Consider the following 21,814-nt stretch of genomic DNA (forward strand, 5'->3'; position numbering starts at 1 on the left):
GCTCTTGGAAATCATGCATTGCGCGCGCAACCTACAGATTAGGGACGGACCATTATTTTCTTGGAGGGGGGGGGGGATGAAAAATTTTCCTCTGCAAACTTTTTTTAGTTTATGCACCTCTGCAAACATTTTCTTTCGAAATTCTTACTATTTTTTGTTATACATATCGTTTTGCAAACAATTTATTTTGTCTTTCCAGGCCCTGCAAACAATTTTTTTCAATATTTTTCATCCCCCCCCCTCCCCCCTCCAAAAAAATAATGGTCCGTCCCTTAGTGAATAATCTGCTAGCAGATTATTCACTAATCAGTAGGCTGCGCGGATTCCCAGAATTAGCTGTAGGCTCTTAGTCAATGAGAAGACAGTGAGTTACTACAATGTATAATAATATTACTTCATTGTTGCCTTTCTACGTTAGAAAACGATTATTTGAGGTTTTCTTCAATTTAAAAGTAATCAGAAAAATGACTTAAAATATCGTAACGTTGCTCCTGAAAGCCGATTTTTTTTGTTTGCCAGCTTTTTGATGTTTCCTTTTTCTTGTAAGATTTTATTTTCGTTTTACTTTCTGGATTTTTAATCCCTTAGCATGCAGGATGGGAATCCATACTATGATGTGATTTCGTGATCTTACTGCAAAACAGTAATTAAAGATTCACGTTAATGGAGAAGTTCACTCCAGAATGGCCATTTATTTTCTTTACGCCAATAAAAAGTTTATACAAAGATATGTTATTCACCAAAATTTCAGCCTCCAACGTGCGCTATAACCCTACGAAATCTTTCTTTGAAGTAGCCCAAAACTCGACAACTGAACGCCGCCATTTTGGAGCCTGGTAATGTATGCGTGACGTCAAAGAGCTCAGCCTGAAGTTTAGCGGGAAAATTTTAATAGTCGAAACTCCTTGTTTCTTTGTAGTGGCGTTTGTTTGTTAAAATGCAAATGAGATACAAAAATCTTTTCGCCGTCTTTCAATATCTAAAAGAAAAATTACTCAATAAGACTGTGGGTAGGGACGAAAACTTACTGCCAAAGCGAACACAAATATTTGTGTGTTCCGAAAGCTATACGGGAGACTGCTTTGAAGAAGATCACAGATACAGTCTCCTACGTAAAAATACCCACACAAAAAAAAGAGCCAGACGCAATACCAACCAATGATGCGTTTATGTTATTTCACTTTTTAGTTGATTTCAGGGAGGACTTTTAATCAACCAGAGAAACTCTTCTTGATCAAATATAAGATCGCAACTCCCAAAGTGAACTTTATGTCATTTTTGTAGTTGACTGACTGAGCAAGAAATGTTTGAATTATTTCATTTTAGATCAAGCAAAAATTAAACTTAACTTATTACTTGTTTGTATCTTTTTCTCTGTCTTTTTCTCCTTCTATATTTATTTACATGTACAACCCAGTCATTGCATCCAAAATTTTTAACAACTTAGCCCGTTTTGTTATTTCTATTCTGAGAAGTGTTGTTGCCAATTTAAGTCAATTTTTGTTCATGCTGTATTATTTGCCGTCGTCGTATTTGCTCGATTAAACGCGGGTCACCGATTGAACTCCGGCTTCGTATTAATAAACGTCGAGTCAAAAATGTTAACTTTTAAATAAACGCCGGGGACGTTTGATCGAGGTCCCGGCGTTTATTTGCGATCGAGGAAACAAGTAAATATATTCTCTTAACTAGCACTGCTACGACAAACTGGTACGGTTTGCTTCTTTGGTAATTTTTTTATAATGTTCAAGGAAAGTCTGGCGTAAAATAACTAGGATGGATGCTGTAAACAAAATGAAACAGCAATGTTCGCGTTCGTGTTGTCATGACTGACGCACTGTTGTTTATAACAGTGAACGTTTATAACTGCGGAGGACGTTGGCGACATTGCCGTTTATGGACTCATTGGTTGTTTATGTTCTGCAGTTCGGTTTGTAACAAATCTTGATTGCAACATGCACGTGCCGTATGCAATACTGTTACTTTGGTAAAAATCATCCTCGGAGACCCAAGAGCAGTTTGTCGGTCGGTACGACGAGAAAAATCGTGATTCTCGGGACTGAAAAAATTACAGAAAATTGCACTTCGTTAATAAACATCGGACCCCGCCAAGTTTGAAATAAACGCCGGAGGTGTTTGATTTGATTTAGTTTGGCCTCCTTTCGCTTGCATGTCGTTTGAAGGGAGTTACAGAAGGAGATTTCTTAAAAATGGTTTATATTGCGTCTGGCTTTTTCTATCTTTTGTGGATATTTCCACGCAGGAGACTGCATCTCTGATCTACTTTGAAGCAGTCTTCCACATAGTTTTCGGAACACACAAATATTTTTGTCCGCTTTTGAGCAATTGTTCTTTTAAATATCGGAAGACGGTGAAAATAAACACCTCTTTTGTATTTCTTGGAGCTCTGTGTGAGCAAAATGGTGCTGCACAAACAGGCATTTTGACAAACAAAAGCCAATACAAAGAAATAAGGAGTTTCGAGTATTTAAATTTCCCCGCCAAACTTCAGGCTGAGCTCTTTGACGTCACGCATACATTACCAGGCTCCAAAATGGCGGCGTTCAGTTGTCGAGTTTTCGGCTACTTCAAAGAAAGATTTCGTAGGGTTATAGCGCACGTTGGAGGCTGAAGTTTTGGTGGATAACGTATCTTTGTATAAACTTTTATTGGCGTAAAGAAAATAAATGGCCATTCTGGAGTGAACTTCTCCTTTAAAGGTTTTGAATTTAGTACTCACCCGATTCGCTAAACTTTCCCTCAAAGGCTCGCTCCAATCCAAACCTGAGGACGTTCGCGCAAAAATCTTCCAACATTACAATTTTTCACCACTGCTAGTTTACAAGTTAGTTATGTCAGAAATGTGTAAAGAAAATGGGGGTCACCGAAATTGTTTTCGAGATACGATATCTGAAAGAAGGCGCTTGTTTGGATAAATTTGACTTCGTCACTCGATATGACTTCTGCGGCTTCTGGCAATAAAATATTTTAAATGAATTGATACAGGCTAACTTCCTTGGTCCGAATTTATTTGAGTGGGTCTGTTGAACAAATATATTTTACCTTAAAGTCCCTTAGAGTAAACCTTGTCTTTAACAGTCGGATTTCCAAACGTTCAAACAGCAAAATGTTGCAAAATTTGACTGATTCGATAGCGCGGGAGACGAGAAAATGAAAAAAATAAACTTTTAACATTCAATTTGGCTCATTTTTTGTCAATCGGTAAAGATCTATCCCAAAAGGTTATATTTCCCCCAAAAAAAACTGACGGTAGTCACCGACTGTTTAAGAGAAGAAACTGCAAGCAAATTAAAGTTAATGCATCGGCTACCCAACATGCTTCTGCTACCCACCCTAAATGTGTTTGGAAAGGTTTCTCAACGCGCTCGCTCATGCATGGCATAGCGTGACGTTGCGACATGAATCACGTGCGCAGGAAGAATGTACATGCATAAACAATTAGGGCAGACGTCCATCGTAAGAACAATATTTGGTGTTTTTCCCAATACTGTGGCGTAAGTGTTTCGCGCTTGCTATTTTTGACGTTTCCATGTCAACCGTTTTATAACGCCAAAGTATCAGTCGTTATGTGTCCATCATCCTGTGTTACTGTTTGGTAGGAGGAAGAGGTTACAAGTAGCTGTCTTCTATAACTCAGTTCTATGTCTGATATAAAGTCCGGGACCCCGGAGGTTTTGTTAGAACCTCATTCCTATGGCTTTCCTTTTCCCGGTTGCCACGCCTCTTCTTCCAACTTACCAGGGAAAACGCCCTAGCTGGGACGAGGTTGGTTTTTTTCACCGTCTCCCTATGGCTAAATTAACTCTAAATGGCTGATAAGAAATGTCGCTGCATGTCTTTTTAAATTTGCTAACCTTCCTTCCTTCCTTCTTTTCAGTTGATCTTTTGCCGATGCAAAGTCCGAAAATGTTCTTCCACTTTTGTTTCGCCTTGTTTTTCGTCTCGAGTAGTTTTTTACCAGCGAGGTAAGACAATACAGTTTTCTAACCTGTTTCCAGTGCTGTGCCCGCGAAACTTTCTCGTTTAAGATTGGCGAGGGTTGTTTTAAAACCTCTAATATGGCGGCCTTTTCTAAAATTAAGACGAGGTACTTGATTTTTGCCTAAACTTGTAAAGAAAATATGTTTAGTTAGGAAAATAATCGGCACCAGTTGAACAAAATTGATTTTGTCAAGAAATACCTTTATATGAGAAAAAAATTAAAATGATTTTTCGAGCATCTAGATTTCCAAATTTTCTTGGGGTATGCCCCCAGAACCTCCCAGCAACGTCTATGCCAAAGGTCTGGTTACCGCCCTGATTTACTGCGACATCGATTTACTGTAAAAGAGTAGATTCTTGGTGCCGGACGTCCACATTTTAAATAAGCGCCGCACTTGAGGGGCGAAAAATTTAATAAGCGCCGCGGCGCTTATTCGAGTAAATACGGTATTTTTATTCAATCATGAATGTCTCATAAACTTTCTGACGTCAGTCGTTACACCTCGTGTATGCTGTCTTTATATGCATAGTGATGAGCCCAAGGTGTCCCCCGCGACCTAACCTACTTTTGTTTACAATTTTTTTTATATATTGCTTTTAAACGATCAACATCTCGTACTAAATCTCAAAATAGTTTACAGCCGACGAGAAAAGAAATAGAAAAAACTAAACTTGATCTCAACCATCAGGGGATTGGATCAGCAGAGATACAGAGTGTTGGACATGGACGCAATCTTTACCTTTACAAGACTGCACTGCTCTGCAAGAACGAGATTATTAAGCGACTGATCAATGGAACATACCATATGGCAGATGAAGGTAAAATAGGTAACTGCAGTAATTTATTACCTCTTTACCCAAGTCATAATTCAAGTGCCTTGCTGCTTATGTTTGGTGCGCTATGTTTCAAATACCCTCTAATACTGTTAGAAATGTTTGGAAACCAAATAGTAGAGCTCTTCTAACAAAATATTGACTAAAAGCTTAACCCTCGGCCGTACAAGCCAATTTAAACTCCCCACCATCGCACAGGCGGGAGGGGGGGGGGGGTGATGGAACCCCTCCCCAGAGTTTTTGTTCTATCAAAGTGCAGCGAAATTATTTTGCACTGAGAAGAAAGTCCGTAGCATACTCTACAAGATGACATAATTTTAATTGGCTGTGACGTCATAAGAGCCGCCATCTTGAATTCGCCATCTTGGAATTCAACATTTTATTACAAAGTTACAAAATAACGGAAATTGATGCAAGGAATGCATAAGTAATCAAATCGTGTTTTCCTGTTTCAAAAAACTGGAAAAAATAAAGAAAAAAGGTTAAAAATGACGATTTTTGTTTTTTCTGCTGTAGTTATGATGTTGCCATGGCAACGTCAAATATCATGAACACATAGTTGACATATCAAAATTTCCGCAAGGATGAATGAACAGCTACTGAAAGTTTAAGCTTAGTAGAGTAAATTTATGCACATTTGCTGCGAAAACTTAAAAAGCGACAAAAGGTATATACCTTTATTTCAATTTTGTTTTTTGTTTATTTAACACAGGAATGTGCAAAGAGTCCCCAGCATTAAATTGTAAAGACTTGAAACAGAAAGCGCCATCACTTGCGTCAGGCCTCTATTGGATAGACCCAGATGGTGGTTCCCATGGTAACGCATTCCAGGCTTACTGCGACCAACAGACGGACGGAGGGGGCTGGACATTAGTTTGGAGTTACACCTTCACTGCTTACTCAAGTTTCAACACTGGAGCAAATGCTGTCACCCCGCGTCCAACCTGGACAATCAGCTCAGCAACCACTAGAGTGTCTACAACAGTTCCACTGAGTGAGACGCATTACGAGGCCATGGACTTTGCTTTGTGGCGCACCATTGGCAAGGAATTCCTGATCAAGAGCAACATCAACAACTGGATCGCATGCAAGGAAGGCACTGGCAGCATAGTGCAACAGAAGGCGGGGTCAATCACTTGTAAACTTGTTAAACAGGTTTCTAAGCAGTGTGCGGGTGTTCCAAAATCTTTGAAAATGTATGGCAACGGGCCATCCCTCGACGATAGCAGTCACTTCTACTATTTTGACAGCCACACAAGTAGTAGTTGGCCTACCCACGATCCATGCGGAGGAGACGGGCAAAATCAGTTGAAAGGTGTGGCCAATCCACACGGAAATATTTTTGTTCGTTAAGAACTTCGCTTAGAATTATGTGAAGCAAAGTTTCCCTGTGCTAAATAAGGGTTTTACACAGCATTATACTCAAAGATGAACAAAGCATTTATGTACTGTAGCTTAGTTTATTAGAGGAGAAGCTTCTATAATCAGTGTTAGTCTGTATCAGGAGTTAAACATTATATCGGTTTCTTATGATTGTCAAACTTGTCAAACTTATCGTAGTAATATTCTTTTTTCATATTTGTATGCGGCATTTGCAACATAAAAAAAATTGTAGAGAAACTACTAAAAACAAATAAACATGAGGCTTACTTATGGGAAACTTATATATAGTGTGATTCTTTTCAGTTTTCTTTTGTCCTCAATTTCCTGCAGTTAAATATATTTGTGTTGATTGCTGAGTGATATCATGTCTCTAGCCAGATAAACACTACATGCATGATGCGCAAGTCATTTCTTTGGTCTGAAACTCAGACAAAACTCTTCTAAGCAAGCAAAGTGGAGACATAGGTGGAGTCTAGAAACAGGAGGCTTAAGGTTTCTCAAAATGTACCGCTGACTTTTATCGACACTTTAACTTCCCTCTCAATTAAAAAGCGAATTGATGAATTAAAAAGTATTAATTTTTCGAACCAAAGGGATAGCATTCTCGTTCCCAGAGCCTCCGTTTTCGAGTGGCTATGGGGAAGAGGATGAAGGGATAGCAGTCCACATTGCAGCCTTACCCACCCCTCAAGGAAAAAAACGCGTTTTCTTTTCGGTGGAGGGAGGTACGACTGCACGTGGGTTACGTGGATTAAGTAGTGTTACCAGGGAAATAGACTTGACTGACAACTGCAACATACAGCCTTTTTATTCAAATGTCTTTGGTGCAAACACGCTTACCGTACCAGTCTGGAAATACACGTGTAAAGGCAAAATGAAATCAGTGATTGCAGTGCCTCTGAAACTTTCCCCCTCTAAAATTTCGGGAGTAAAACATGGGAGCAGTCAGTGATCTTTCATCAAGCAGGGGGTGGCAAATGGTTGATGCATGACACGTGAAAAGGGCAAAAATTAGACGGTGACGCGGGAAAGTAGCTAGAAAAGACACGTGATCCGTGAATTCTGCTTTTTCAAGTAAAACCTGTGCGTGAAACGAGATCACGATCCTCCCTTTGCTATCCTCCAAGCACAGAGCTCAGCTAAAGCAGATCAAAGCAACAAAAAGGCTTACCAAAGTGTTGTTATTTATCTAGAAGACGCAAGATGCATAAATTTTTTAAGATCGATATATTTTTAAAAAGTGTAACACCTCAGCTGAAGGCCATGAACTTTCATTGTCCATTTCACTACCACACACCCTTTCCGTTTCAGACCTGGCTTAGGAAATGAGCCAACGGTTGCAACTCGCAGCTTTTTTACCACGTGCACTAAAAATGTTTACCAAACTGAAAACGTGTATCAGATTTTGATGTGCCCCAAACCACTTATGATGACTTGAATTTTTATTACGACGTTTTTGGAGTAAGCTAAGTCATCTCTAGTAGACAAGTTCCGGTGTAATACAATACCTTAAGTAAACGACTTAGTCTAAGAAAGCACGTAATGTAGCCTCCTTTTTAGATGTTCTTTTGGCCCATCAACAACGGCTGCGTATGAGGCTACACGTGATGTTGATCATGAAATATCTTTCCATATGTGCCGTTTGACACGTGCATTGGATAAACGCCAAATAGCTAGTAAATAAAGGTGTCTCATGTCAGTTATCAGTAATTTGCCAACATTTTAAGCATTTGTCCAATGAGCTGAGATCTCGCGTACCAAAGGATTCGTGAGGTTCTTCTGATCCAAAATGGTTTTCCACATTGGCATCGCTTTAATTTTGTCTTGCTTCTCAAGCAGTTTCTTGACAGCATGCAGGTAAGACAAAGCTTACTTGTTTTAAATTCTTTGTTAACATTATCGGTGATTTCTCATTCAAAAACATCAAAAACAATTCGATCCAACGTGATGGCTTGCTCACTGATATATAGTGGTTCCTCTAGTTTCGAATTTGTTCGTCCTTTAGTTGAAATCTGATTTTGGTTGGTCTCGACAGAACGGACGTGTAAATGATTTTCGTAGAGAAAATGTGAGACAAAATGCATACATATATGAATTGAAGACTTTTAATCATGATCGTATCACAAATAGTTCATGTTTTACACATAATTCATAGCATAAGATTTCGTAAATCTGACAGCTTCCAGCTTCGATGATTAGTACATCTAATCTGCATAGCCGAGACAATCCTCAAAATGTCAAAAAGACGTTCTTATAAGCATTAAAATAATTATATTTTTATATTTCCTTTTTTTGCAACATTACCCCTGACCTTTTGACTTTGATGTATTGTGGGGTACAGGGGAGACGGGGGGGGGGGGGGGGCGGGTGCTGGGGCAATGACGATTTGCAATATTTGTGGGAAATTTTGCTTCTGAAAGCCAAGAAAATATTACTAAAAAACATCATCTTAGCCAGGAAAAACTTAATTGCGTCAACTTTCGAGATATGCTTTGCACGTTTTATTTCCTCGCTAAATGGCTGAAGCGCGGGGCTTGTGGGAAGGAGGCGACACGTGAACAGTCCCAGAACTCAATGCGCACCGCGTACGACTAAAGAGAGGCGCCTGGGAATGAGTGCCCCTCTTACCAAAGCTTCTACATGAATGAATGAATGAATGAATGAATGAATGAATGAATGAATGAATGAATGAATGAATGAATGAATGAATGAATGAATGAATGAATGAATGAATGAATGAATGAATGAATGAATGAATGAATGAATGAATGAATGACTTTATTACTGTGTCTAAAATGTTTAGCTGAGGGGAAAAGTCCCCTCTACTAATTGTGGACACCTGACTAAGAAAAAACTTATGAATGATTCGAATAAAATATTATGAAGTGAAAGCTGACAATAACTAAGCAATTTAGACGTTCATGATTAATTAAGACTTTCAAATAACACAGTCATGTCACCTTTTTTCTCTAACAATAGTGGGCTCGATCAGCCAAGATACAAGGTGCTGGAAATGGCCGCGAACGGAACTCTTTATCTTCACAAGACTTCACTGCTATGCGTGAGCGAGGTAATCAAGCGTCTGACTGAAGGAACATACAAACTGGCTGAGCCGAGCATTTTAGGTAACACAGTCCATCAATCCAGCATACCATGCGACAATAAACAAACTATTCCAAAAGACAAATTAACTAACGTCGTTTTGGGTTGTTCGCTCATTTATTTGCGAAATTCATTGAGATCTATTATCAGCTCGATGGTTATTTATTTATTTATTTATTTTCTTAAAATGTCTGATATACAACTAATTTAATCTACTAATTATACATTTCAGTGTTCAGACCAGAATTTGATAACCTCAACTTGTGCTCGCCATAATTCAAATACACATGACCTTTGTTTCTCTAAAAGCGAGACATTGATGTAAACATTAAGCTGACGTTATAAAGCTTTTTTATTATTATTTTCCTTAAATTTGCCTCAGTTTTATTGTTTTCAGGTAAAAAAAAAAACAAACAAACAAAACAAAAGTAGACGTTAAGAAATGACGTAAAAAATTAAACGGAACACTGTAAACAACTTCTGAAATATTATATCGAGCCCAAAGTATCACTCACTATTATCAACGACGGATTAAGAAAGTAGTGACTCCTATTAACTTTTCTGTTCTAATCTCACGGAACTACGTTGTACTAACAGGCTTGTCCAAAGATTTCCCAGCGTCCAACTGTCAGGACCTCAAGCTCAAAGTGCCTTCAGTTCAATCAGGCGTCTTCTGGATTGATCCAGACGGTGGTTCCCATGGTAACGCATTCCAGGTTTACTGCGACCAACAGACGGACGGAGGGGGCTGGACATTAGTTTGGAGTTACACCTTCACAGCTTACTCAAGTTTCAACAGTGGAGCAAACGCCGTCACCCCGCGTCCAACATGGACAACCAGTGGAGCTAACACTCGAGTGTCTACAACAGTTCCACTGAGTGAGACGCATTACGAGGCCATGGACTTTGCTTTGTGGCCCACCATTGGCAAGGAATTCCTGATCAAGAGCAACATCAACAACTGGATCGCATGTAAGGAAGGCACTGGCAGCATTGTACAACAGAAGGCGGGGTCAATCACTTGTAAACTGGTTAAACAGGTTTCTGAGCAATGTGCTGGTGTAGTGCCAAGCTCATTGAGATTAGACAGCTACGGACCGATTATTTCAGCGAGTTCTTTATACTATTATTTTGACGGCAATGCGGGTAGTAATTTTCCTACCCATGATCCATGTGGAAAAAATCAAGCAAATCAGTTAAAAGGTGCGGCTAATCCACACGGAAATATTTTTGTGCGTTAAAGGATTTCGTAAGCTTTGTGTATCCACCTGAATTATGGTGAAAAAAAGTTCAAAAAAGAATCAAAAAAAGAATCAAGCATTCTGCTGGTATAATTTTGAGCATATAAGTAAGGAAAAAGAATCGATTATAATGCTAGCATGATAGAGCAAAGTTTCTTCGACTTTTAGTGTTCTAGAAAAAGTAAAAGTGGAAAGTTGTTAGAGAAAATGCTCGCCGAAATCAAAGAATTCCTGGCAAGATTTACAAATTAATTGAAATCGTAAAATGTTACTCAGTCACGTTTTTAACATTTTTCAGTATTGATCATAATAGAGCATAAGAGTGATGCTATTTGAGCACAACAATGCTTAAAAATTCGCATAACCTGATAACAGCGTGAAACATTGCCTACAGATATAAATGGATAAGGTTTTTGCACAGCATTTTTCTCAAGGCCCAAATTAGTAGTGACGCACTGAATTTTTAAATTCATGATACTCAATTGCTTTTATTAAAATTAACAGAAACTGAATGCCATTTAATATCAATGTTTGACTGGTAAGGTTTATACTTTTTTTATATTTCAGTTGTGGTATTTGTAAGGAAACTGATAAAATGCTGCAAATAAAATATGGTATTTCACGTTAAACACTATTAACTTGATCCTGAATTTCCGCAGCGCTGAACTACCTAGTATTCTTCGTTGACTGACCTACCTATTCTGTAAGGTTATCCTTTCATAGTTAAATCAAGAGCACCACCTTGCACACTGGTGCTATTTACTACTCCCCGCTCAATAAAGTACTAGGCTGTCAATTAAAACCTCCCTCCCCAACCAACTCCTCAACTTTTTCAACGTTTACACCTTCTGCGATAATGCAGAGCACTTCTTTTCACTGCGCGTGCGAGCTACCATCTTTTATACCATGCCATAGAAAATACAGCCAATCAGAATACAGGAAAGCCGTTGTATATTCGACGGTATTCAACCCAACCTTCCCATCGTGCGCTGCGATTGTATTCTCGACGAAATTTAGTAAGCGCATTTTCTATGGCATGGTATAAAATAGACTTGTCACTTGTATTTTCTTGGTATACACACTCGCCTAAAGGCTCGTGTGTATACCGAGAAAATACAAGTGACTCGTGGGATATTCCACAGTATACCACTCGAAAGCGTTGCATAACTAGTATGTAAACTCGGCATAAATCTAGATTTGGCAAAATGAACGATTTTTTTAGATCCACAAAAAGACAAAATTGTACAGGTTGTTAAAAAATTTTTGTTATAATCTTTCAAATGCTCCCCCTGAATATCACTTTCGTGTGTTACACGCTTAGTTTCTATTTAGTCTAGACCCCGTACACATAAAATCTCGTCAAACAAATTACAAGTCAAACAAATTTGCTTCATTTCTACAAATTATCAGTAAAAAATTATTTTTACGTACGTAAATCAAAATCATTGATATCTTAAAAAAATTATTCTCTGTTAAGATTGCGGCTGTCATTTCAGCTGATTTTTGATATTTGGACCTTGATATTTTAGTTGCTAGTTGGTCATATATTATATTGGTTAATTATCTAGCTTAATAAAGTAAAAGATAAATCTTTTATGTCTTATCCCGCAAAAGGGAACTCGCGACCTTTCGAAGTTAACCTTAAATCGAGTAAGAATTTTTTGTCAGAATCTGAGTCAACTGTCGCAAGCTAAACTATAGCCTCATATTCCTTTCCTTTAACGAAACCTTAGTCAAAGGATCTTCGCCTTTTTGGATTGGGGCGAAAGACCCTGAGAGGCAGTCAATAGAAACAGCTTCCAGCTCATTAATACAAAGTCATGGAATCTTCAAAAAGTCTTGCAAGTTCCTCTTCCCCAGGGGCCCCGGCTGGGGCGAGTTTTGTCACACGATGTTGAGGCAAAGTTCCTTTGACAAGCTCTGGAATATCGTCAGATTTATACCCGAGGGCGGTAAGCCCGTTATCTACCCCAGTGTCATACATGAAGTCACGGAGCGTGTCAGACAGCAACAACCCGGCGTCGGCCAGCTTTACATTTGTTGTGTCTGCACCTTTAACATTAAAATAAAAAAATTGCCAGATTTGTTGGTTTCTGTTGTTGTTGTTGTGTCTGTCTACTTGATGGCTGAGTTGCAGTGTGGTGGTCTAATATTTAGCACGTTAGTATTTGTCCGCTTGATGGCAGTGGGGAGGTGCACCGTGCTCTAATAGTTAGCGCGTTAGACTTCGGATCGAGTGGACTGAGTTCAAGCCCTGGCCGTAGTCACTGTGTTGTGCTTTTGGGCAAGACACTTAACTCTCATAATGTCTCTCTTTACGTAAGAGTCACTCTTACTGAGTAGAAATGGGTACCGGCGAATCATCAGGGTAATCCGACTTGCTAGTCTGGGATGCCATCCTTGCCTGGATGGGATGCTAGCCCATCTGCGCTGGGCTAGCATCCCATCCAGGAATGAGGAGAAGCAACACTTCTAGTCGATTCATGCTACAAAAACCAAGATAACCTCCAAAAGTGTTGGCTTGAGTCTGTCCTCAGGCCTGAGTACAGTCAACTCTCTCTAAGACAGACACCGTAGGGACCGGCTCCAACTGTCTATCTTAGAGAGGTGTCCGTCTTACAGGGAGTTTAGTTACAACGAAATGACTGAGAAACGGCAGGGAAGGGACCAACACCATGTGCCGTCAAATGGAGGTGTCCGTTTGAAAGAAAGAGTTGATAATAAGGGCTGAAAACATCAGTGATATTTTGATAACATGACATTGCTAACTTACCAAGAATTTGAGCAGCCTCCAGGTGTCTTTCAGGACAAGCTGGAGACGTGAAGCGGAACACAGCTGGTGACGTCACAACCACGGACAAGCCATGCGGCTGAAGAACACAAACACATGGTGACACGAGTGATTATAGTATCTTATTTCTCCTTTAGACATCAATACATTGTCAAGCAGACAGGTGATGAGAAAAAAGAGAATCATCAACAAAAGTATCAAGTCATGAAGTCATCGCCAAATTAGATATTTTTTTGCCCAAGCACATGGTGCAACGCTGCATGCAATGTTGTGCGCGATGCCTGGACTGCACTGGACTGCCTATAATCCTGCAGAAATTTTAAGTAGCTCTCTTCTTTGCAACACGTGCAACAATTTCAAAGTGTGCCCAATATCTGCAACATTTCTCCCAGCGGCGTGACCTAAAAATAAGCCACTCCTGCATTCTGAAAAAACATGACGATCTTGTTTCCTTGAGAGAAAAATTACCAAACAGCTTGCCGCTTCGGTTTATTCTTCTCGGTTTCTAGATCCGGCTACCGCCGACAGTAAAAACATCGAAAAAATCAATTTTGCGTCAAAAGTTGCAACGTGTGGACAAAAATGTCGCGCGCAATTCTTGTACTTCGAGTCTTCGTTCTTTACTGCGTAAGCTTGACGCAACGAGCGACTCTCGAGGATTGAATCTGATTGGCTTAAAAAACAATAAAAATGACCGGAAGTAAATTGCCAGGCATGCGTAATTCAACCGGAAGTCTGATATTTTCGAACTTCAAATCGGCACTTTCCAGGTTCGCTCGTTTCTCGACCGCTGGTCAAGGGGAACGAAGACCCTGGGTACGAGGATGGTTGCGCGTACAAAGTAAGGTTTTATATGAGAATAACGATTTCCTACCACAAGAGGATGGTCCACTTCATAATCTTTAGCTCTGTAGGACTTGCAAAGGCCAGAAATAGGATATGACATCCCGTGACTGCAAAGAGGAAACATTTTAACAATTTATTAAGTTGCAGATAAAACATTTTCACTGAGAATACTTTTGCACACTTTTTCATCATACAAGGCTTATTGCAATGTTAATGCATAGAAAAAAGAAATTTTCTAAGTATCTTGACGCAGTGAAACACATCCTCTTAGAAATCAGTTAAGCCGTCTGTCTGTCTGTTTGTCTGTCTGTCTGTTTGCCTGTCTGTCTGCCTGTCTGTCTGTGTCTGTGTCTGTGTCTGTGTCTGTGTCTGTGTCTGTCTGTCTGTCGATCTGTCTGTCTATAAAACGCATAACAATGCCTAGTTACCACAAGTGAACACCAGCATTTCCGAATCCCACACCCGCGTAAACACTCGCCAAGTGCATGTTGGACCTAGCCTCAAGGTCACCAGAATCCTTGATTGATCTGTGGGAATAAACATTTCATAACGATTAGCTTATTGACACCTCCCTTCCCTAGCAGTGCTTTAAAGGTCCGAACGTGACGACTTCTGACAGACTCAGCGTCCAAAATTACTGACCCTCCATATAAGCGACTTCAAATGTAACTTCCACGGAAAATACATAACTTTGTTCTGATGAAATTTATTTTGATAACGTTTTATTCTTTTCGCCACTTAAATACAGGTGAATTAATAGAGACAATGATCTTTTTTCCATTTACAAAATGCCTTACCGTTGAATATAGGGGACATAGGCGAATTCCTGCTAAATCCGATAATAACGAGGATTAGAGGGACTGTGTCACAGATTTTAGCCAAACTTAGTCATAAGAAATGACCATCAAATTCGTTTAAATATATAAAATAACCTCTTGGAACAGTAAAGGAATATTTAAACAACACACCAAATGCAAAAGAAGGTACTGATGGCCAAAAGTGACGAAGTTGAAACGGATTGCGATATGTTTTTTTTTTTTTAAATATAGTCCGGCGGAACATTTTTCAAAGTTAGTCTTATCTGCTTGTAACTTTAAATTATAACCCCTGGGAGACACATTTGGCTACAATGAAGCTATGGCTTTGTCATTAAACATCATAGAATTAATTTCTTTGCAAACATTTAGTTTCTTAGCGAATGTTTGGCAAAATTAAATAACATAAAAATTAACTCAGCCGTGACACAGTCCCTTTAAGGAAACACCAAAAACCACTCATGCTTTCATAAGTTCCTTCAAGTCAACACATATAATTAGTATTTACAGCAATTTTTTACCAACCTTTTCAAATACTTAGAGACAATACTGAGCGCGTGTTTGGACCATACGTCACTGACTGGGTTACTGCCTTGATATGCTGGCCTCATGTTGGGGTTTGGTGGCCGCGGACCTCGCATCTGGTACGGTATGGCTGTGTAAGACTCGATAGCGTGACTGTGAAGAACAAGAAAAACATGATGGTTAAATAGTCTGCTGCTCCATATTTCGATCCAGTGATCTAGGTATGTTGTTAAACGTCTGGAAATTAAGATTAAATAAATTATAGTCTGAGAAGTTCACAGTTAACTCACTTAAACAAAGAACTCGCTGGACTAGCATCCAAACAAGAGGAAATCGGAGTAGAAATACTCCCAGTTAACTTGCTAAAACGTTGTAACCAAAAGTTTGCAAAAAAACTCTGCCACTCCCTTCAATTTGATTCTAAGGCCTGAGACAAAAATGGCTTCTCTCCCCACGCGCACAATTTGTTTCTCGCGAGAGAGACGTCTTAATTATCCTAGTGAGGGATAAATTGCGAGCAAAAACGTCTGACTGTTTGCCCAGACCAATTATTCTCTTCAACATATTTTAGTCCAGTGAATCATCTTGCGTTTAACACACAATCAGTGATTTTTTTTTTTTATCAGTAAGTCTTACCACAACACATCATAACCACTGTTAGCTGTCAATCTCTCAGACATATGAAGGGTGTGCAGTGGATCCACAATGCCAAGCATTGGACGAATAGCTCGGTTTGCGATACCTGCAAAAAAACACAACGTTCTTAAAATAAGCTAGGTAAGAAAAGGCACCTGTCTTTACGGATCGGGTAGCAGCTTTTACAAGGTCTCAATTAATGGTTCGCTAACCTTCGAGAGAACAATTGAATAAACAACAGGAACAATGCCCCTAGCCCCCAAACAATAGCAACTGCTGTATAAGGGAACAATAAAATAACAAGCTTACGAGAGCTGCTACACTACTAGTCTTTACGCTATCGTTTCTTCCCTCGCTCAAAAGACGTCTAAGATTCCACCCACAAATTCCATTCTGATGACATAGCTCTACAGAGGTCCGTGTAGTGTCTCTGATTGGTTGTTACTTGCGCGCGAAAATTCAAATCCTAGCAACAGCCAATCAGAGACACTACATGGATCTCGGTAGAGCTTGCACGTGGCTGGGGCCTTGACTAAATTATAATATTCATTTGACTTTTTACCTGTTTTTGCCTTCAGTGGTTCATGGTCGAAGACAGCTACACCAGTAGTCTCGCTACCTGGGGTTCAATAAGACAAGCCCACCGTAAGAAACTTGCTATTTAGCATTTCCACCTTCCAACAAACAAATGCCACTTTGAACAGCTTTCTTCAGATGCATGAATGATTTTTAAAAATAACTGAATTTAAGTATAATAGCGAAATATACTTCATTAATTGTAATGGCAACGAGGCTGGACATTTATTACCCAAAATAAAGACTTGTAAATCAAAGAAAATTTCACCAGTCAGTGATATTTCTTGTGATAAGGTGATAATGTTCTAATTGCATACCTGTCCCAGCAGTTGTTGGAACTGTGGATTTTAAAAAAAATACATGAAAATCAGTAATTAAATTGTGTATATCAGTTCCAATTTATACTACAGGAGATAGAAGGAAAAGAAAGACATATATCTCTCCCTAACTCTTTTTTAGGGGAGATAGCAGATAATAATTGTCACGCGACAACATTGTCATATAGGCATAAAAAGAATTTCCAATTCTTATCATTTAATTTCAAGAGCTGGGAGACTGAACTGTCCAAAAGGGACGCCACATTTTGCCCAACAAACTACGCTCAAATACGTTCAAAAACTGTCAACTTATGACACCTTGACAGAACTTCTATTCTCTTACGATCCTTGAGGGCGCAAATGAAATACAAACTATTTGAGGGTTGAGTGAGTGCCAACGTAACAGGATGGGGAGGAGGGAGGGGTGGGTAGAGAGAAAACATACATTAATTTTTTCTGGTTGTGCTTGTGATCACTTGCTTGTTTCTTTTTGCTCGCTTATAAGTTCTACGAATGGAAACTGAAGAAATTGTTGTGGACAGACTATCATGATGAATTTTACGTTTGGTTTTCACATAAGTATAGTCAGGCACAGTCAAATCAGGGACATCCAACTTGTACATTTGATTCTTCCCCCAGAGTAGTAACAAAACTTAAATTTAATTCCAGCTTGCTGATCGCCCTTGCCTTAGGGCCCATCAGGTAAGTCAGAAAGAAAAGTTAGTTGCCCTGTAGGGAAATCTACTTGTCCTGGATGACCGCACAACACTTTTTCGAACCCTGCTCCCCATAGAGCTTCTAAAGAGGAAATATTATTAACATACTCACTTGCAATGAGTGGCTTCAAAGTTCTGTCAACAGGCATTCCTCTTCCAACAGGTTCATTCACAAAATCCAGGAAATCGTTTTCTGGATGACAGAGATAAAGATTGGCAGCTTTGGCTGTGTCAATCACTGAGCCGCCACCAATGGCAAGAAAGGAATCAAACTGGCCCCGCTTGGCAAACTCGATGGCATCCTTAAAACTGAGAAAAAGAACATTTTTTTAACTTTGTAGTATTTTTAATAACATATTATTCTTTAATGAACATGCCACTTTGGCTTTGCAGCATGACACAATGGTTCATGTAAAAATATTATAATGGGTCATGATAGGTTTTAGGATTACACTCACTGTAAGCTTTTTTTTTTCAATTAGATGGTAATTCTTGTACATACAAAAAAAATTACTTGCCCACAGCTCCATTAGTAAGAAGTAAATGCAGAATTACATAAGATGTTGACAAGGTGCGTGGAAGGGCAGAACCAGTAAATTTTGAAACAGAGGACCTATGCAACTGCAGCAGGATTGTGTTGTCATGGTAACCTAAGTGGGATGTAAAGATTTACCCCCCCCCCCCCAAAAAAAAAAAAAAAATTAAAAAATTAAAAACTCTAGGACTTCTATGATATATGCTACATGTATTTCTTGCATTTTGTTAACATTTGTGACCAAACATCGTCCCAACCCTAAAAACCCTCAGCAGAATATTTAGTACGTGCTTGCTTGAATTGTTCAAAATATGATTGCACTGCAGGCTACCTAAACAAAACGAAAATGAAACTAGAAGTGAAACTAAGTGATTTGCAATAGTCTATGATATTGTCAACACTACATCCATGGATGGATTTTGTATCTTGTTCTTTATTGATAATTATTTATTAAAGTTGTTGTTGTTATTGAAGTTGGTGTATTTACCTGGTATCTGTTGGCTCAATTCTTACTTTATCAAAAAGTTCATATTGAACATTGCTGGTTTCAAGAGACTCAATGGCTTGTTTGACAGGAGGCAAAGTCACCAACTATAATGAAAATAATAAAATAGTATTACATGTATAGTTGCTTACTATAAAATACATACTGGACTAGCCCATTCCCCTTAAGTAAACTAAATCTCCAGGTCTTCTGGGTGGGTTGAAATTTCCCAAACATGAAGATTAAACACTAACATGTAAAATATGTAGTTAGTACTATTAATACTGATTGGGAACTTTCAAGAGTATAATTTGTGATGTTTCTGAAGTTGATGTCTGCCATTTTAAGGCATTGCCAAGAGAAACCTTCATGCAACATTGAATCCTAATTACCCGGTATTAATTTATTATTATCTCTGGTCTAACTATAACTATATTTCAACTTATGTAAAATAGACTGTCCAATACTTTTAATATAATTAAGCTTATGTTTGTTAGTCAATAGTAGTGCTCATTTTTTAAATATTCCTCTTGTAAAATTAAAGAAATTTGACAAATTTGTACTTTATTGATCAAGTATTCTTTCATGTAAGAAATTTTGAGTTAATGAACACCATGTGATGTACCTTTTGATCTGTTATTACACAGACTTTCTTCAGGCCACGATTCTTAAAGTCCTGTCAAAACGCAAATTAAGACAGTCACCAGTTAAATAATCCAAAAGGAATTCTTTTAATGTTTAAATAAGGAACATACTGGAAGTATTGGACTAAGTTACATGTACATAATGCATGTGTGCTTACCATGCCAACCTCCCTGGTGACTCCTTCACCATATCTGATGCTAGAATTTGCCACCTGATGTTCACAGAAAAAGAGAAAAGTTCAAGACAAAGTTAGACAGTTTACATATATATACAAAAAGACCCAGCTGCCATAAAAAGAGATGGAGTTTTTATTAAAGTAGGGATCAATGTTACGTTCATTATTAACATCCCTACCTTGAAACATGCATAACATCAATTTTCTGTGGTATGCAGACTGGGTCATGTATGAATAAAAAATATTTAGTATAGCCTCTAAAACAGCCCTATCTCTTTAAAAGAGGCCTTCCAAGGGGTAAAAGCGACAAGCAATATTACCCTGATTACTGGCGACACAGGAACGTTTTAACAGCGACAAGCGACATCATTACAGCACTGAAATGCGACAGCGACACAATGCGACAGCAACACAATAGGGGGAAAACGACAGTGACATTTACAGCTGTTGGCCAGGCACCATGGTTTCTCAAAAACATGTGACATTGCGACACGTCTACCCCCCTTGGAAGTCGTCATTAAACAAAGCAGTGACCGGACCTTTCCAACTCAAGTGCCCCACAGGGTTTTACATACTTACCTCAAATGCACACTCTGGCTCAACATGATCTTTTGCAGCAGATGATAGTCTTGGTACTAAAAGAACAAAAATGAGTTGAACTACCAATTGTGGGTTATTACATACTTTACAGCAGTAATGTACTTTTTAATTAACTCTACTCTAAAGGAACCCAAAGAGTATGTAAAATAGCATCGACTCTAACAACACATCTAATATAAGTTATTCTACAATAAAGAAATTATTTTGAGGGTTATTTTCACAGAAGTTGTACAACACACTGCAAACCTGGTGAAAAGGTTTGGGAATGAGCTGGACATCTGCACCTAATCGAAAAAAAAAATCAGAAAAAAATAGAGTTCATCATTGAAAAAAATTCTATTATCTTACCCAAAAGTAGACTCTGAAAAATCCCTCCTTTCACTTAGATTTCACATTTTTCTTGTTTTTACTAGGGTATCAATAGCATTTAGGTCTTAATTATGCACTTAACACTCCTGAGCTCTTCCCAGTGGGGTTGATTTCCCCCTTCCCCTCCTCCTCCTTTCCTCCTCAAACTAGCTTCCAGTCCTCCCCCGCCCCCTCCACAGACATACACTGAAAAGAAGTCATGCCATATACGACTCCTCATCAAGCCACTTCTTACTATAACCCTGCATGCTGATCAGTGACCTTTTGTACCAGTCAAGCCGGGTAGACCCATGTCAATGTAAATCCCAGCCTAATCCCCACTCAAAGTACCACAACATTCCAGATATTTAGGCTAATGCCCTGCATGCTGATGCTGAGGCATAATGTATATGCCTAATGTCCTGATAATCCGCACATAGTCCCAGGGTTGAGGGGGGTGGGGGTGCGGTGATTAACATTGACTTGTGCATAACTTTTTGAAAACCTTGTGCATTTTTAGCATGGGATTGTACATGGAATTTATGCACTTTCAGGAAAATCATAAAGATTGATCTACCCTTTTTACAATTTCACTTGTCTACCTGGCCCCAGTTGTTCAAAGGGTAGATAACAGTATCCACCAGATAAATCACTATCTAGTGGAAAGCGCAGTTTGTTCTGTCAACACTCATCCGCTAAATAGTTATTTATCCGGTGGATGGCGTTATCCTCCCTTTGAACAACTGGAGCCTGAGGTGGACTTTAGGTTGGAGCTGGCGAAGCGTGCATTTATGAGTGGACCCGGATGTGGAGTACTAATATCTATCCCCACAAATAAACCCTCAGACCTGTGAGTATTTAGAGAATTGTATTTAATTTGTCATCCATTTCTGTATCAAGTGAATTGATTAAAATATTTCAGTCACAACTGGTTTACTTTAGGGTTAGCTGTTCACGGTTTTGAGCCAGAACTTAGAAATATTCCTGCAGCACACCCCCTTCCCAAATCCAAATTTTTAGTATACGTACAGAGTATAAATATCGATCGGTGTAGCTAGCATATTTGCAGATAATATTAGAATAATATTTAAATATCCTTAATACGCAAGTAATGCTTACGATGCTGTTCCTACGAGCCTCATCAAACGAAATGCCTGCTCTCGGAGTGTGAGGGAAGCCATTGTTTGGTGTTGTTGAAACTTTTACCAGGCGCAAAGTAAACAGACTGATCTGGAGTAGAGAC

General features: G+C 38.9%; 2 protein-coding genes and 1 pseudogene across 3 annotated transcripts in view; 2 read left to right on the forward strand and 1 right to left on the reverse strand.

The window, feature by feature from the left end:
* LOC144629157 (uncharacterized) overlaps positions 1–6,189 on the forward strand; it is a 29,525-nt pseudogene extending 23,336 nt beyond the window's left edge. Inside the window, exons 2-3 of the transcript XR_013566310.1 lie at positions 4,692–4,830; positions 5,549–6,189. The product of XR_013566310.1 is annotated as an uncharacterized LOC144629157 (transcript). The remainder of the gene's footprint in view (positions 1–4,691; positions 4,831–5,548) is intronic.
* Positions 6,190–7,939: 1,750 nt separating this feature from the next.
* LOC144629149 (uncharacterized) lies at positions 7,940–10,608 on the forward strand. Its single transcript, XM_078487352.1, has 3 exons — positions 7,940–8,076; positions 9,199–9,344; positions 9,919–10,608. The coding sequence occupies exons 1-3, from the start codon at positions 8,009–8,011 to the stop codon at positions 10,560–10,562; spliced, it is 858 nt and encodes a 285-aa protein (XP_078343478.1). The 5' UTR covers positions 7,940–8,008; the 3' UTR covers positions 10,563–10,608.
* A 1,182-nt stretch (positions 10,609–11,790) lies between these two features.
* On the reverse strand, positions 11,791–21,797 carry LOC144629055 (hydroxyacid-oxoacid transhydrogenase, mitochondrial-like). The gene is made up of 15 exons (XM_078487225.1): positions 21,691–21,797; positions 20,470–20,507; positions 20,203–20,258; positions 19,606–19,659; positions 19,429–19,479; positions 18,807–18,910; positions 17,897–18,093; positions 17,069–17,089; positions 16,738–16,794; positions 16,176–16,281; positions 15,540–15,692; positions 14,628–14,726; positions 14,228–14,306; positions 13,336–13,432; positions 11,791–12,614 (listed from the first exon to the last, which is right to left on the reverse strand). The coding sequence occupies exons 1-15, from the start codon at positions 21,750–21,752 to the stop codon at positions 12,370–12,372; spliced, it is 1,419 nt and encodes a 472-aa protein (XP_078343351.1). The 5' UTR covers positions 21,753–21,797; the 3' UTR covers positions 11,791–12,369.
* Positions 21,798–21,814: the final 17 nt, after the last annotated feature.

Source organism: Oculina patagonica, chromosome 10, assembly GCF_052425735.1.
Source record: "Oculina patagonica isolate OP01 chromosome 10, crgOcupat, whole genome shotgun sequence".
NCBI lineage: Eukaryota > Metazoa > Cnidaria > Anthozoa > Scleractinia > Oculinidae > Oculina > Oculina patagonica.

What these genes read in the sequence shown, in the direction of transcription:
- LOC144629149 (XM_078487352.1), top strand. Translation starts at nt 8,009, where the DNA reads ATGGTTTTCCACATTGGCATCGCTTTAATTTTGTCTTGCTTCTCAAGC. An exon ending in AGTTTCTTGACAGCATGCAG is followed by an intron (nt 8,077 to 9,198) that starts GTAAGACAAAGC and finishes CTCTAACAATAG; the next exon opens with TGGGCTCGATCAGCCAAGAT. An exon ending in GGCTGAGCCGAGCATTTTAG is followed by an intron (nt 9,345 to 9,918) that starts GTAACACAGTCC and finishes TTGTACTAACAG; the next exon opens with GCTTGTCCAAAGATTTCCCA.
- LOC144629055 (XM_078487225.1), bottom strand. Translation starts at nt 21,752, where the DNA reads ATGGCTTCCCTCACACTCCGAGAGCAGGCATTTCGTTTGATGAGGCTC. An exon ending in GTGTAATAACAGATCAAAAG is followed by an intron (nt 18,911 to 19,428) that starts GTACATCACATG and finishes TTTTCATTATAG; the next exon opens with TTGGTGACTTTGCCTCCTGT. An exon ending in AAGTGGACCATCCTCTTGTG is followed by an intron (nt 13,433 to 14,227) that starts GTAGGAAATCGT and finishes TGTGTTCTTCAG; the next exon opens with CCGCATGGCTTGTCCGTGGT.